At 34.5% G+C, this 17,695-nt stretch overlaps 1 protein-coding gene across 1 annotated transcript in view; it reads right to left on the bottom strand.

Moving 5' to 3' along the window:
- Nucleotides 1-17,695, bottom strand: part of LOC123673499 (parathyroid hormone/parathyroid hormone-related peptide receptor-like) — a 94,767-nt gene that overhangs the window by 20,447 nt on the left and 56,625 nt on the right. The window contains exon 2 of the mRNA XM_045608016.1: nucleotides 4,368-4,526. Within this exon, the coding sequence (XP_045463972.1) occupies nucleotides 4,368-4,518 (151 nt within the window). The 5' untranslated portion in view covers nucleotides 4,519-4,526. The remainder of the gene's footprint in view (nucleotides 1-4,367; nucleotides 4,527-17,695) is intronic.

Genomic DNA, 17,695 nt, shown 5'->3' with positions numbered 1-17,695 from the left:
GATATTCTTCTTAATTTCCTATGGTTCTGAAAATAATTTTTTCTCTATTTCAGTGCTGTAATGAAGTCATTACAGCATTATTTCAGTTATATTTTTTGTTTTGTGGTTGTTAACACAGACTTCCAATCCTATCAAAATTCAACAAACGTCAATTGTGAATGTAATATAATTTGGATTTAATGAAAGGATTTGCGACATTATTCGCAATTTCTCTTAATTATGTTGATGTTAAATCGATTTCGTCAAACATAATTCACTAATTTAATTATAATTATTTGAAAATTCGAAACGTACTATTCAAATTCAAATTCCGTAGGAGCCCATTTTGCAACTTGTTTCAGAATATACTACCCCGAGATTAATATTCAGTTATAACATGCAAGAGCATAAACAATATTCGATTATACACCGATTCACGAGAAGTAGTTCGCGAAACATCACGAGAGCGCAGCTTGATTGGTTTTCCACGAACTACGTCGAGTGAAGAGGTTCGTGTAATCGAAATATATTGTTTATGCTCGAGTTGGTATTCGTTACGATTATATAATGAATTATTTCAATAACAATAACCAAACAATGCAATGACATTCCACTGAGCTTGACTTTTATTATTTTGGCGAACGTCCAAGAATGTTACTATGGAAATGATCTCACTATGGCAAGAGGAGAAACACCAAAACTATTATGGCACCTCGTCAAGGGTATATTCACTTATCAATACGACATAATTATGGGAAATTCATGGATTCTATTAGTTGATCAAAACATGAGTTAAATAATCATATACATATATGTAGGCTTGGTTAATCGATCGTCTAGACTGTCTAGAGGTATGATTCGATTACCTGGCCTTTCGTCTTTTTCTCCGTGACTTTGTTGGATTTGTAATAATGAAACTCTTTTGAATTATTTACATCTATTTACAAAGCCACAATTATACAGTGAAAACTCAGTATTGAGAAGATCCCAATAACGTCCTAATAACAAGTTTCTTACTACTATACGGTATACGGTACTGAATTTCGTCTTTAACTCTCGTTTACTTGATTACTCAAAACGTCTTCGTCGTACTTCAAGTTTTCGGTCGTCTCGTCTTTAACTTGTTCGCGACTCGTCTTAATCTAGTCCGCGAACCGTCTTTTCGTCTTACGTCTTAAGTTGACCGACCGAACTTGTCTCGTCTTTGATGAAAGTTAAACTGTACCGTCTGTACCCGTCTTCGGTTTAATCTTAACTGTGTTCTCTGTCGATTGGAAACTACCCTGTCTCGAATATCCCTTCCTTTCGTTTTGGCCACACCCTTAGGGGAAAGTACCTACCATCTCCTAGTCCAATGAAATCTTTTGCCGTACCGCCCCCAAAGATCTTCGCGGATTCCTGGAAACCGAATATTCTAGAAGGACAAGAACCTTTCAGAAAAAAGATGAAACACATCTGGCATGACCGTATTGTCTTCGAACCTTATCAACCCCCCAATAAATCTCTTAAGTTTTACCACCGACCTGACACATTTCTTCGACACCCCGAAGAATAACACATCCTTTGTGCATTATGTACAATAACCATTCGTTCCCTGTAAATTCATTGAATTTGTCATGCCCTTGGCATGTTCCCACAGATTAAAATCTCGAAATTGTGAAAAAGAAACTCGAGGAGTATCAAACCTTGGCTGAACGAACCCCACTGAGCAAAAACGCAATAATTGATAACCTGTATCAACACCACATAGTTACAGGTAGATAACATTTCTACCAACAAGAATTCAGAATAACTATAGAATTGGAATGGACTAGTTTTCATTTTTTTGTTAAGGATTAATTCTGAAAATTTAAGTAAAATGAAACAAAAATGTGGAAGAATCATTGAAATATCTCTAGAAATGAAAAAGTTATGGGACTTTGAAGTTGTGCTTGGAAGAATAATTTCATAGTGTGTGACGTCACGCCACTTACACGAGGCGACTGGTATTCGCAGAGTGCTTACGAATTAATTGGTGTACAATCACTTGTGCCGTTCGTGTCGTGTTTGTTCGTTACAAGATGGCTGAAATAAAAAAAATCCTACAAATATTGTATTGTGCCTATGTGTGCAAGCACAACAATTAAAAACCCCAATAAATTGTTTTTCATGTACCAAATGACATGAATCAAAGGAAGAAGTGGTGCAAATTAATGAGGCGTGACTTAATTGGACCTAAAACTACTTCATATGTGTGTGAAGATCATTTTGATGTAAGTACCTATCAGTACTAGCTGTCTATTTCTGATAATGAAAATACTAAGGTGTAAGTTGGTTTGAAATAAGTTATTGAGTAAAAATAACTTAGTCCTTTCACGAAGCCTTCTTCCATTATGGTGACATAAAAACAAAACTTAAGTTAAAACTACACTGTACAACTACAAAGAACTTTCACTCTGTGGCGACATATGGGATACTGATATGGGGGCATAGTCCAGGTCTTGATCGGATTTTCCTGAAACAAAAGGAGGCAGTAAGAATTTTGAGTGGTGTACCAAAAACACATAGCTGTCGAGAACTATTTAAGAAGCATAGGATACTTACCATTGTCTCCGTTTTCATTCTGGAGTGCTTGAAATTTGTTCACTCAAACAAAAATGGGTTCACTCAAGTCAGCGATTGCCATTCGTACAACACCAGACACAGAGATGAGTTCAGGAGCAATTTTCATAGAGCTAAATCCACTCAAATTGCAGTGAATTACTGGTGCATCAAACTGTACAACAAGCTTCCTCAATCTATGAAGAGTTTGCCAAGGTCAGCTCTTCAGAGAAATGTCAAGAATTTGTTGTTGGAGAACGTATTTTATTCTGTTGACGAGTTTTTGAGATTCGAGTTCTGACTTGTGTTGTCTTCAGCGTGTTGATGTATTGAAATTTTAACTTGTTAAACTGTGTTAACTGATGTTTATTTTTATATTAGTATGTTTTTTTTTATCATTATGTAATATTGCTGAATGTGTTTATATGACGTGCCATGTAATTCTTTCTTGATGGCGAATAAAATTTACTATTTACTATTTACTATTACTAAAGGCGCGAGAGCCTTGGCGCGGCTGAGTATTTAAACGTAATTTATGGTGTAGCGATCACAGGCAAGTGGCGTGACGTCACAGACGAGTCGGAGACCAAAGACGTTCCGCGCTAAAATAAGTAAATTTAAATAATCTATTTCTCAGTCATTTATTGATGGATTTTCAAAATTTTTCACTGATTTATCAGTTTTGCTCTATATTTTAATTCTATCGTGTCAAATATAGTATTATCAACATCACTAAACTAGTCCATTACATGTGTTCCGCTTGAAACATTTGGTATTCAACAGTTACTTGTTTCGAATGCAAATCGTAGGAATTTTCCATGTGTTGAATGTGTATATATCGGATTCCAAATAATTCGAAAGCGAAGGTAGAGTTTTCTCGGCATTGAGAAAAGCATATTGATATTATCACTTTTTCAATAATAGAGAATTTTGTTCATATTGGTTGGGCTGCCAAATGTGCGGAGCGGAGCCTCCTCAAGGTACAATATGAAAAGGTGGCCAGCAAATTCGGCCGAATTGCCGCCTGTCAAATAGAGGCGCCTGAATCACTTTACTGTTTCACCCCTAACCCCGGCCTGAGTAACACATGAGATTATTGATGTCGGTCATAAATCAAATGATGTGAAATATTTTGAATCTTTGAAAATGTTGTTGCAGGATAAAATACTTGAAGTCTTTTGTCGATATAAGAACCTGTTACAACCCCTGATTATCAGGCAGGGGTATTAGAGTAAGAAACAAAAAAAGAATAAAACTTTGTGGGTATGGAAAAAAAATTTCTTCAGATTTCTCTTCAAACCCATGTGCTAATTAGTTTTCAATCTGATTGTGAAGCTACATCTTATTATTCCGAAAATGTTGAATATTTGAAGAGCGAATGATAACATCTCTCTAATATACTTCCAAATAAGACCTCTTGAGTTGATGTCCTAATTACATCTTCACACTTTTGATTAACCACAAAAATTATACCGTCTGATTCAAGAGATTATTATATACGTTTGAGGCTTTCATAATTGGATGACCTCATTCAGTTGATTTATCTCCCAAGTGACTTCATATTTATGGAAAACCATGAAAGTGTTTCTGGAAGGCTGCTTTCCAGAATGAGAATCCGGATTTTCTCTTCAGACGTTAGATATTTAATTAATTACCTAAGCAATGAATGTTTCATCCTTTCTGAATAAATATAGTAGATTCAATGGGAATAGTCTTTTTTTACCAGTATTCTGGCTGAGCTGCGGTAAAAGCTAGTAAATAAAGTTAATAACAGCCCTAGTATATGTTTGATTCAGTTTTGGGCTCACCTTGAGTTTCTACATCGAAGAACGGCCTTAGTGTTTTGTTGAAGACGCTATTGCCATATTTCATTGCACAGTTAATTTTCTCCTCTTCAATTCTCCTGCTCTGTTCTTCCAAGACATTGTGATATATTTTATTTGAGTTTGGATTTGCCATGGTCGAATCTGAAACAATTACCAACCTATATTAGCAGCGTTGTCTTGATATTGTTTTGAAAAATTATAAAATCAAATGAAATATTCGTTCGATATGGCCTCAGAAAGAAACGGGCAACATTCATAAAACACCCTGTATCTCGGCTACGAAGAGGGTAAGACCCAATAAATGGAGTATCTCCAGAACCGCCTTGGAGTCACCTATGCACCTGTGAAGTATTTCTGTTTCCCAATGAAACACCCTGTATATGAATAGCTAGTGCTAGGGTTAAGGACAAAATATTAAATTGGTCGTAGTTCCCAGAAGGCTAGCAGAGCCTTAACGATAGATTTGACTATTCATTTTTATTAATTCTGAATCACAATTTCCGATTTCTGAATTTCAAATTATCAAATCTCAATTTCAATTTATATATTCTTGAAATCAATTTTTCTTTTTCTGAAAAACAAACTACCGTTTCTGAATAACAACTTCCTATCTGAATTAAAATTTCGATCTCATGAATTTCAATTTGCTATTCTAATTTACATTTTACGCCTTTTGAATTACAATTGAAAAAGGTGTAGAAGAAAAGCAAACTTATTTTGATATGTTAGAGCAAAGTTAATGCGAATACAAATTCATCGTATCGACAAATTTTCGTCCTTACACGTGCTTATATATTTTGTGGAGCTGAGCACGTTCCATCTTGGATTTTTCGTGTTTGTCGACAATATCCCTGACTTCCGCACAATCCAAAGTAAATATATTTCCTCCAAAGTGATACAGCATTCTGAGAGTAATGGTCCCTTGTTTTGATTTTCCGAGCTCGCAGTGACTAAGATAAGCTGTGAGAATTCACCTTGAGAAGCTGAGAAGAAATTGAATCTCTATCTGAATCAATTGATCTGGTAGAGGACAATTTCCATTCACGTTTGACTTTGTTTTATCGACAGCAAAAATTTAGTTAGTCAGGATTTCTCCGCCAAAAAAAGATTCCTATAAACTGAAATACTTTAACGTTCTACACCTTTTTTAATTTTAATTCAGGAAGTGAAAATGTAATTCAGAATAGCCAATAGAATTTCAGGAAATGGAAATTGTAATTCTCAGAATAGGAAGTTGTTATTCTGAATAAGGAATTCGAGATTCAGAACAATACTCTATATTTCAGAAACGGAAAAATTGATTTCAGAGAATTTGAATTGGAATTGGGATTTGATAATAGGGAATTCAGAAATGGGAGATTGTAATTTAGAATTGGTTACATGTTCTTCAGAATGAATAAAAATGAATAGCCATATAGGTTATAATTATTATTATTACTGAATCGGAATCGTTGCGGCTATGTAAGTCTTCCGGTAACTGCGACCAATTTGTTTATAACCCTAGCTATTCATACAAACCTAAGGAGGTCGTCGATACTTTTATCAAAGCCGGCAACTTGCTCATAAGGCCAATTGAAAATTCCCCGATCTGATTCACAGATGGCGGTATTAAATCCATATGATTTTTAGTTAGTACCAACCTTCAAACGATACGTGTCAAAATTTGACAGCAGTCCGACCATTAGTTTGTGAGATATTGCGTTTTGAGTGTAGCTACTTTTGATATTTGAAAAAAAATGGAAAAAAAAATTTTGTGTGCTGATAAAATATTGATTTCTGAAGGGAAAAATACAGTTGAAGCAAAATCTTGGCTTGATGAAGAGTTTCCGGGTTCTGCACCAGTAAAATCAACCATCATTGATTGGTATGCTAAGTTTAAACGTGGTGAAATGAGCACCGAAGACGGCGAACGCAGTGGACGCCCAAAAGAGGCTGTCACCGTCGAAAAAATCACAAGTTCACAAAATAACACAACAAAAGAGTTCAATTATTGAACTCTGATTTTCTGAACTTCAATTGGAAAATGTGTAGTGAATAAAAACAATAAAACCTATAGCTATATCTTTCGATTCAGAACAGTATCTTTAGCAGTGCTTCATTGTGTATTTATTGGGTTTTGGAAATTATTGAATTCTCCGTAGAAAGTGCGAAAGTGGATTGCCTTACTGGAAACCTCTAAAAATCAATTACGAATTCCGTGAATAGCTCTTATCCTATATTATCCTTATATCAAGCTTGTATGTAGCGATTCATTCGATGTTACAGTTTTCGAAACAATCATGCGAAAAATTCAATTTGTCCAACTTCCAGGAATGACAATATTCGGGATGCATATTCGGGATGTCAGTCCTCAATTTATCCCATTGTTATTTGTTGGGATGCTATGTTTATCTATGAATTGCGAATGATAAATTAACTGGATAATAGTTTGTATTTATGTACAGAGAGAATAATCACCATCAAGCTGATACTGAAATTCAATTTGATATCAATTTCACGATTTTCGATTGTGTCCTCATGTTGTATAGGGTGTTTTTTTCTAGGTATATAACTTCAATTTGGCATTACTGTTCAAGATGGCGACCGATTTAACAGCTGTCAAGTGATTTATTCTCAGTTTAGTTTGGCAATTCATCGTGAATATGAACAACGCTTGCAAAATAGTGCAATTTTATTTCGAAAATAATGGTTTTGTGCGGAATACGTATCGCGCACTACGTCCGTTTTATTTTGTTTAGCGATGAAGCGCACTTCTGGTTGAATGGCTACGTCAACAAACAAAACTGCTGCATTTGGAGTGAAGCTAATCCACAAGTGTATGTCGAAACTCTGTTACATCCAGAAAAACTGACTGTTTGGTGCGCTTTATGGGCTGGTGGAATCATTGGTCCGTACTTCTTCAAAAACGATGATGGCCAGAACGTTACAGTCAATGGTGATCGGTATAGAGCCATGATTACTAACTTTTTCATTCCTGAATTGAACAACCATGATGTCCAGGAGCTGTGGTTCCAACAAGACGGCGCAACATGTCACACAGCTCGTGCCACAATCGATTTATTGAAAGACACGTTTGGTGACCGCCTAATTTCACGTTTTGGACCTGTGAATTGGCCTCCAAGATCTTGTGATTTAACACCGCTAGACTAATTTCTGTGGGCCTATGTAAAGTCATTGGTCTATGCGGATAAGCCACAAACCCTTGACCATTTGGAAGACAACATTCGCCGCGTTATTGCCGATATACGGCCACAAATGTTGGAAAAAGTCATCGAAAATTGGACGTCCAGATTGGACTACATCCGAGCCAGCCGTGGCGGTCATATACCAGAAATCATATTTAAAATGTAATGCCACAAGGTTATCTTGCGGATAACTAAAATTCATGTCAATCGAATAATCCATATTTGTTTTATTGCAATTTAAAGTTCTATAGCTCTAAAAAAAAAAAACTTTTACAATCCTTGAAGACAATCCACGTCCAAGACATCCAAAAACATCGAAAACACCAAAAATCGTAGAACGAATGCAGGATACCGTATGAGTCCAGTAAATAAAATAAAATAACCTCAATTTCATAATGTAAAATGTTGGGAATTGTTCATTTCAGCTGGCCTGATGATGGTTTAATGACCGAAATCGATCGCCTACAGAATAAACATTTTCAAATAGAAAACATATTGTGTTTCTCATTCTAGTACATTTGTTCTGAATGAAAGAAATTTAGTAGAAGCTCTAGGCATCACAGTGGGCAGTGTAAGCAATATTTTTACTATATTGGGCTTCAGAAAGCTTTGTCTTAATTGGGTGCCGGATTCGCCAACAAAAGAACAAAAATACATTCGAATACGACTTTCTCAGCAACATTTAAAGCGTTTTCGAAAGCATAAACTGGATTCCGTGTGTCGATTAATCATTACAGACGATACTTGTCAAAAAGGTGTTTTTGGAATGCGGAAGGAACTTTTTTTGGAAAATACTTGAAAACTGGTGAAAAAAAAATAGATTATAAATTTTATTGTAACCTTTAAGACCTGCTGAAAGAAAAACTTATTGAAAAAAGATCCGGTTGGTAGAAGAAGATCCGGTTGGTAGAAGAGAAAAAATTATTTTTCATCAGAAAATGCATCGCGTCACAAGATTATTTTGACAATAGCTAAAATCCACGAATTGTTAGATCATCCACCGTATTCACCAGATTTGGCGCCTAGTGATTTCCATCTGTTTTCAAACCTAAAATTATCCATGCGTGGAAAGTGGAAAGCGTTTTCATCAAATGATGAGGTCTTAACAGCTGTAGAAGCGTATTTTGCTACCATCACTTCTAGGATGGAATTAATAAATTAGAATCTCGTTGGAACAAGTGTAGGTATTGACGTTCAGCGGGACGATACCCACTGAATAATAAAGTTATTTCACCATAATTTTTTTTTCTTATCGACTCGCAAAACTTATCGAACAAACTTTTTGAAGTTTGAATATGGTCAATCCTCCGAGGAGTTGAACTGTTAACAGAATTCTGAAAACTTCTTAACTTTACTCAACTATTACATAGCCAAGAGGATGGGAGTCAATAAAGTTATCAAAAAAATTTTTTTTATGTTTCAGTCAGAACGCAAACAATTCAGGATATAAGATTATTATGAGTATTCATTAATGAAAGACCGTCATACATTATAATAGTTTTAGATGAAAATGAAACTAATCACTGCTCGACAAACTCAATAAAAAGATATTTTCAAAGTTCTCGAATCTCTCTGATTTGAATTTAACCTACGACTTCCTAGTTTGATATATGTTATTCCCTAGAGTCCTTCCTTGAGTTTTCGTTACAAAGGAAACTCACAAGGGACTAAATCTCGAGGATACGTTTTATTTGGAAGGAATCCGTGGAGAAATTCCATCTTTCCTCAATTTGGCGACAAGAGGGTGTTGAACCACGTCATCCTGCTGGAACAACATATTCTTTCTGCAGAATATGTTTTGCTTTATTTCCCCCAATCTCAGACCTGTGAAATGCTAGTCCTCTCTCTAAACAAAGCCTTTTCGCTCTTTAGAAGATGCAGTTTTCAACAATCTTATGGAAAAGACTGAAAAGGGGATTTATGTTTTTATCAGGATAACTACATATGTCTCAATGAATCCAAGATGATCAACTGAAAAATCAAATTAGATAATCGGTAGTTCCGATTATCAAACTATACCAATCGATAATCGGTACTTTCGATCATCAAACTATCAATCGATAATAAATTAGTATGAAAAACAGTATTTCCGATTATCAATAGGATCAATGATGGTTAATATTGTTTATTCTGTTATATGACTTGTGTTGATTCTGTTATTTTGTCCAAATTCTATGATAAGTATTAACATATCTTAGTCACACCTGTATTGTACATTCTGAAAATGGATTTTGGTTATTTTTTAAGTTTTGGAGAATTTATTGTGGATTTTCTATCACTTCAGGGATTAAGTTGAATAGCTTGCTAGACTTCACCCTTCTGTGATAATGATCTGCAAATAAAGACCAGCTATCTATCTATCTATCTATCAAACTATCAATCGATTATTGATATTTACCATTATCAAACCATAAATTGATAGTTGGTACTTCTGATTATCGAACTATTAATCGACAATAGGTTCAATTCAATTCGATTTATTCAATTTAATTTATTCAAGGGTACTTCCGATCACCAAACTATCAATCGATAAACGGAACTTCCTATTATCAAACTATCAATCAATAATAAATAAGTAGGATAATCGGTACTTCCAATTATCAAACTACCAATCGATTCAAAATTTGTAGGATAATCGCTAGTTTCAGTTATCAAACTATCAATCGATAATAAATTAGTAGGATAATTAGTACTTCCGATTATCAAACTATCAATCGATAATCGGTACTTTCAGTTATCAAACTATCAATCGATAATAAATTAGTAGGATAATTGGTACTTCCGATTATCAAACTATCAATCGATAATTGATAATTCCTATTATCAAACTATCAATCGATACTAAATTAGTAGGATAATCGGTACTTCCAATCATTATCAAACTACCAATCGATTATAAATTTGTAGGATAATCGGTACTTCCAATTATCAAACTACCAATCGATTCAAAATTTGTAGAATAATCGCTACTTCCGATTATTGAACTATCAATCGAAAAACGGTACTTCCGATTATCAAACTATCAATCGATGCTAAATTAATAGGATAATCCGCACTTTCAATCATCAAATTATCAATCGATAATAAATTAGTAGGATAATCGGTAGTTCCAATTATCAAACTACCAATCGATTATAAATTAGTAGGATAATCGCTACTTCCGATTATCAAACTATCAATCGATAATCGGTACTTTCAGTTATGAAACTATCAATCGATAATAAATTAGTAGGATAATTGGTACTTCCGATTATCAAACTATCAATCGATAATTCCAGTTATGAAACTATCAATCGATACTAAATTAGTAGGATAATCGGTACTTCCAATTATCAAATCATCAATCGATAATAAATTTGTAGGATAATCGCTTCTTCCGATTATCAAACTATCAATCGATAATCGGTACTTTCAGTTATCAAACTATCAATCGATAATCGGTACTTTCAGTTATCAAACTATCAATCGATAATAAATTAGTAATATAATTAGTACTTCCGATTATCAAACTATCAATCGATAATCGGTACTTCCAGTTATCAAACTATCAATCGATAAATAATAAATAAGTAGAATAATTGGTACTTCCGATTTTCAAATTACCAATCGATAATCGGTACTTCCAGTTATCAAACTATCAATCGATAATAAATTAGTAGGATAATCGGTACTTCCAATCATTATCAAACTACCAATCGATTATAAATTTGTAGGATAATCGCTTCTTCCGATTATCAAACTATCAATCGATAATCGGTACTTTCAGTTATCAAACTATCAATCGATAATAAATTAGTAGGATAATTAGTACTTCCAGTTATCAAACTATCAATCGATAATCGGTACTTCCAGTTATCAAACTATCAATCGATAAATAATAAATTAGTAGAATAATCGGTACTTCCGATTTTCAAATTATCAATCGATAATCGGTACTTCCAGTTATCAAACTATCAATCCATAATAAATTAGTAGGATCCAGACTCAGATGCGGTACAAATATTCACATTTGCTGCGTTGGTTTGAGGGTGCCCTTATTGTGCAATTTATCCATGTAAAGCTTGGTGTGTACGACGATCATTAATTCAGGATCATGTGTCGTCCAGTGAGGAACAAATACAATATGTCAGAATCGCCGTCGGTATCGTGTTCACAGTGTAGTTGACGATATCAGGGAGGGCAGATCCAATAAACATTCTATTGATTGAGCAGGTTCCATCAATATGAACGCTTTATCGGATTCGCCTAATTACTTTGCGAAATGTGCGAAGGTCCAATAAGGAACGGACATCAAATTGTATCTTGGAGGCCGGAATTATCGAGTTAACACGCTGTTTAATTCGGTTTTACTCCAGGAGACAGAGACTACTAGATTCTACGTTAATCAACCGAATCATGGAGTCCTAATTGTGTTTTCTAGCAGTAGTTTCGTTTCGATGCCATCAATTTGTTTTGTCTCATTAGCACCTAGAAATCCTTATGGATAAGGGTAGGATAACTCAGCATTCTTGCAACAATATTTCATTAAAAGCATCATTACGAAGGGATGGGTTCCAAAATGGAATAAAGCGGGCTGCCCTTGTTTGTAACTTTCGAAACTTCTCAAACTGGCTATACGTCATCCCATTGTCTTTGACATTTTTTATTTTTAATTAACTCTTTTGTATCCTGTTGCTTGCTTCAACTTTGACTTGAATAGACGAATAGTGAATTTTCAACATGAAAAATAAATTCATTCTTATAAGTTTCGATACCTTCTATTGAGTAGAAGAAAAATTAAACTGAGACTTGATGAAGGATCTTGTGGCTGGATTTTTCGAAAAAAAAATTTCCAGCTCTTTTTCCAGAAATTGTCTAATATTTTCATTACATGTTTCGCTTACAACAGTGCTAGAATTCATCAGAGGATTAAGCTCGAAAACTTCATTACGGAAATCGTTTAGGACATTCATTTTTAGACTTAGTCCTGACTTCAGACTCGAAAATATATCAAAAAGAGTCAGTACGAAATTAACTGTTGATGCAACCAGAACAACTTTTCTAGAATATCTGTAAATCAAAATGAATCTGAATAAATAATTTCATTTTTAGAGCTTTATTATATCTCTCACGAATATTATCACTAAAAACATGGAGCCCAGTAGTTACAAAAAAAAAAAGGTATCGATTTATCAGTGGTTTAGTGAAGATTATGGCACAATGATATTTGAAAATTCATTCCAAAATGCTCCTATTTTATTTTCACTTGATTTGAGTATTCTTGAAATTCATGTCAATATTGAAATGTCTTATATAGGTCTGTTGAATGAATTAATCATTTTCTTAACTCAAATTCAGACCTCAACAATTCAGTCAGTGTTGATTGCAACTTTATTATATTCATCATATTATTACCGCCACTGAAATAATCAACCTTGAAATGATTTTTGAATTTTTTTGATTGATTTGTTGCTATTTGTTGTGATGCCCTAACTAAAAACTTTAATTCCGTAAATGACTGTAAATAAGTCATATTATCCTAGATTAATAGAGATGATGACCATTTTGCCCTAATTCAAACAACTAGTTTTCCAATTTTTTCTGAACGCTCAATCTATTTTCAATTGAAAAGTGTGAATGCAAATGTAGTTAATTTAATGTTAATTCATTCAAAATATTCAAGATCACTCTGGGAAAATTCGAAATCATCAATTGGAAAATATACCCATGTTGTGTATAGGGTATGTCTAAAAAAATTGGGAAATCAAGAAAAAATTGTCTCAATGTGAGAAGAAAACTTTCAAATTTAACGATCAAATATTTATTGAATCATAGATCCCATGGATATAATTTCGAATGTTGATTTTCAATTTCTTCAATGTGATTTCGAATGGAATTGCTCAAATAAATTTAATAATACTATCATATTCACATATTCAAATTAATAGTTCGTTATCGGAATTAACCAGACAAATCGCTCCACCAACTATGATAGAGTATTTGCATTAGAAAATATGAATGAATGAAATATTCATTTGTTTACAATCAAATGAAAGATGATTTTAACGGGATCAACCCCTTTTGCAAATTACAATTCAAACTTAATAAATTCAGTGACAATTCCAGCTAACCGGTAGTGAAAACGAATAAAAATGTACAGAAATACTCTGTAATCTGTATACCACTCAATTCTGACTGTGGAATTTGCAGTTTTTTTTTTTGAAAAACGGTTTTGCTATAATAACATTCTATGCATTTTTTCGAAGTTTTCCCGATAGCATACATGTTTCGATAGCTCGTGAAATGCTAATTAATCTCACCAGCTACTGATGGTTCTCTTTCTAATTAAGTCCCCGCCTACGTCAAACATACCGTACTTCAAACTAACTAACAATCAGTTTACTATTGTAGAAGACAATTGAGTAGAGTCGATTCTATTCAAGTGCTTTTAGTATGGAGCAACTGATGGAATACTTCAAGAAATGGAGATTCAAAGTGAACACATCGAAAACAGTTGCAATCTACTTCGGAGGAACAACAGTAAAGAAAGAGAAAGCAGGAAACGTCAAAATAGTAAACCAGACGATAGAATAGAAAAAGCGAGCGAAATATCTGAGAGTAATACTGAATGAAAAAATGGATTTTAACGAACAGATAGAAGAAAACAGAAAAAAGACAAGGCAATTGCACGGCAGACTGTACCCGCTGTTCAACCCTAAAAGTAAACTTTCTTCAGAAAATAAGCTGAAGATAATAAAATAGTGCTAATACCAAGCATTACGTATGCAGGAGTTACCTGGTATAATACGAAAGACAATAATAATCAGTTGCAAAGCACGCCAAACTCAGTAATAAGAACAGCGGTTGGCGCCGCATGATATATAACTAACCAACAAATCAGAGAAGAACTGAAAATAGAAACTATTGAGGAAATAGTCAATAAACAAAGAAAGAAGACAATAGAGACGCTGAAAGAGCACGAGAATAAGGAATTAAGAAAGATACTACAAATCAGAATAAGAATGACAGATAAGAGGAAATACCTCTTTCAAAGAACTAAATAGAATAAAAAAGTGACATGAAGTAGGGAGGAAAGCCTTCAGACCAGACAACAGCAGAAAATAGGAGAAATGAAATTAGAGGCGTAGGCAATGTAAATTCCGGACCTTAAACAAAAAGAAGATCTGAGAGTATGGAGCACAATTATTTGACATATTTCATGTATAAATGTTTGTAGTTCAACACGAGATGGACCGATATAAAGTTACAAAGGTAAATAAGTCCATCTTCATTAAGAAATAGGGGTTTCCATGAAGAGCTTCGTGATATCGATAAAGCTTCAAAAGGTAGACAAGTTTTCGCCAAGTTGCCAATATTGACGGGGCTTGTTAATTGCTTTGTAAACATATTCATCATCGAGCCGGGAGAATCTATCAGCTAATTGATTAAAATGTGAAACTAAGAGCAATGGGGCGAACCTAACATCATCACAATTACGCTTTTTAACTAATGAATAGGCCTCATCTGAGGAAATTACAAGGCATATTGACGAGAGACTTGAATGAATATTCGCACTCAAGTTGATGTTATGAAGGGTGTTTTTTTTAGAGCTATAGAACTTTAAATTGCAATAAAACAACGATAGATCATTCGATTGACATGAATTTTATTATATAATCTTGTGGCATTACATTTCAAATATGATTTCTGGCATATGACCGCCACGGCTGGCTCGGATGTAGTCCAATCTGGACGTCCAATTTTCGATGACATTTTCCAACATTTGTGGCCGTATATCGGCAATAACACGGCGAATGTTGTCTTTCAAATGGTCAAGGGTTTGTGGCTTATCCGCATAGACCAATGACTTTACATAGCCCCACAGAAAGTAGTCTAGCGGTGTTAAATCACAAGATCTTGGAGGCCAATTCACAGGTCCAAAACGTGAAATGAGGCGGTCACCGAACGTGTCTTCCAATAAATCGATTGTGGCACGAGCTGTGTGACATGTTGCGCCGTCTTGTTGGAACCACAGCTCCTGGACATCATAGTTGTTCAACTCAGGAATGAAAAAGTTAGTAATCATGGCTTTATACCGATCACCATTGACTGTAACGTTCTGGCCATCATCGTTTTTGAAGAAGTACGGACCAATGATTCCACCAGCCCATAAAGCGCACCAAACAGTTAGTTTTTCTGGATGTAACGGTGTTCCGACATACACTTGAGGATTAGCTTCACTCCAAATGCGGTAGTTTTGTTTGTTGACGTAGCCATTCAACCAGAAGTGCGCTTCATCGCTAAACAAAATGAAATGGACGTAGTGCGCGATACGTATCCCGTACAGAACCATTATTTTTGAAATAAAATTGCACTATTAGCAATTGTTCAGGCGTGAGTCTATTCATGATGAATTACCAAACCAAACTGAGAATAAATCACTTGACAGCTGTCAAATCGGTCGCCATCTTGAACAGTAATGCCAACTTGAAGTTATATACCTCGAAAATAAACACCCGTTATTATGTTCAATCTAAGCCAAAAATGGATAAATAGTCTTCAACAATATTCTATGAAATTAGAAAATGTGAGATAAGGTTTTTTTCAAATTGTTGACTTGATATTGGATTTTATGTTAGATAGTTACTTGGGCTGTTTTATCATCTTTGCGGTTGGTTGTTTCCGACGTTTCGGCATGCACTCGCCTGCTGTCTTCAGGGTGGTGGTCCTAAGAAGGACCGATAGGTTGGTTCTGAGGAGAACCGTTTCCCAAACTTGGTCTGTCTGGACTTGTACGCACCATACCTTTTTCGAGTTCGTATGAGGGTATCGGGGTTTGAACCTCAGTCGAATCGGTTGCAATCTTTTCACAATCACCACTAGTCTATACAGAAGCAGGTAGTAATCTATACGCATTAAGCTCAATATAAGTTATACCTCACTTCCGGTATCTGCAGTAGTGGAATTTTCGGGTTGCGCAGATGATAATAATAATAATAATAATAATATATGTTTATTCACCTCATAGTATACAAATCAAAAATTTCAAACTAAGTTACAATTTTCGTCTAAATTGCAGTTGCAAACTGTAAACTACTTCAATAATATCTGAAATCTTTACAGTTATGTTTCATTTGGAATATCGGAAATTTTTCGATTTGTAAACATTTTTCACAATTCCTTATCAAATATCGAATATCTGTTCTTTTTGAAAAATAGTATATTTTACACCAAGGAAATGAAATGCATGGTTTTTTCTGATATAAGCTAGAAAGCAATATTTTTTGTATGAACCAACTATGCATGAACAACGATTCAAATTCAAATAATCTGAAAAATAATAAATCAGTTGTGAATACGACATTTAAAATTTACGAACACAAAAATCTGGATAGCATACCAAACTACTGATTACCAGGAAAATTGATGAATGAGGGTATAGCCATATTGATTTTGTATGTAAATGAAGGTGTCTCCGAAATGTAACGATATACTTAATATCCGGAATATTTATATTGGAAAGTCTTTTTGTAACGTCCCGAATGTTTACGACGAAAGTATTTTTAAATTTTGGGATCCTAAGAGGTTTCAGAAAAGATTCAAACGTTACCCATCAAATGTAACACTACAATGTTCAGAATATTCAAAATTGAGGTAATTCTGAAATACACTGCGAAAAAAAAATTAACGCACATTATGGAAATCTCAAATTTATTCTACAACTGAAGGTGTTCTCAATGATAATTATTTTTATCAGAATTATGCATGCATATGTTATCCACTTTCAACGTTTTTTTTCAATACAGATGTTTTTTCCCAACAGGAATAAAAAAGATGAGATTATCAGATTTTGAATTTATTGGCTCCATTCTGAAATCAGTTGTTCTCGATCAATTCTAGTGATCAATAGTTTTTCTTTCGTTTGATTTTCTACACTTGATCGCTATGCAACGCGAAACACGCAATTTGACCCAAGAGGAATGTGCCCAAGCGGTAGTTTTGCGAGAAGAAGGGTGGACCAGGACAGGGTAGACCACGGGTAACAACTGCCATTCAAGAACGTTACTTGAGAGTTTCTTCGTTGAGACAACGGTTTGCAACCGCTCGCCTCCTTCAAAATCAGCTTGAGCAAACTCTTGGGGTGCA

The sequence above is a fragment of the Harmonia axyridis genome, chromosome 2 (assembly GCF_914767665.1).
Source record: "Harmonia axyridis chromosome 2, icHarAxyr1.1, whole genome shotgun sequence".
Taxonomy (NCBI): Eukaryota; Metazoa; Arthropoda; class Insecta; order Coleoptera; family Coccinellidae; genus Harmonia; species Harmonia axyridis.
Note: the sequence above shows the minus strand (reverse complement) of the source record. Positions and strands in the feature narration are given on the sequence as shown.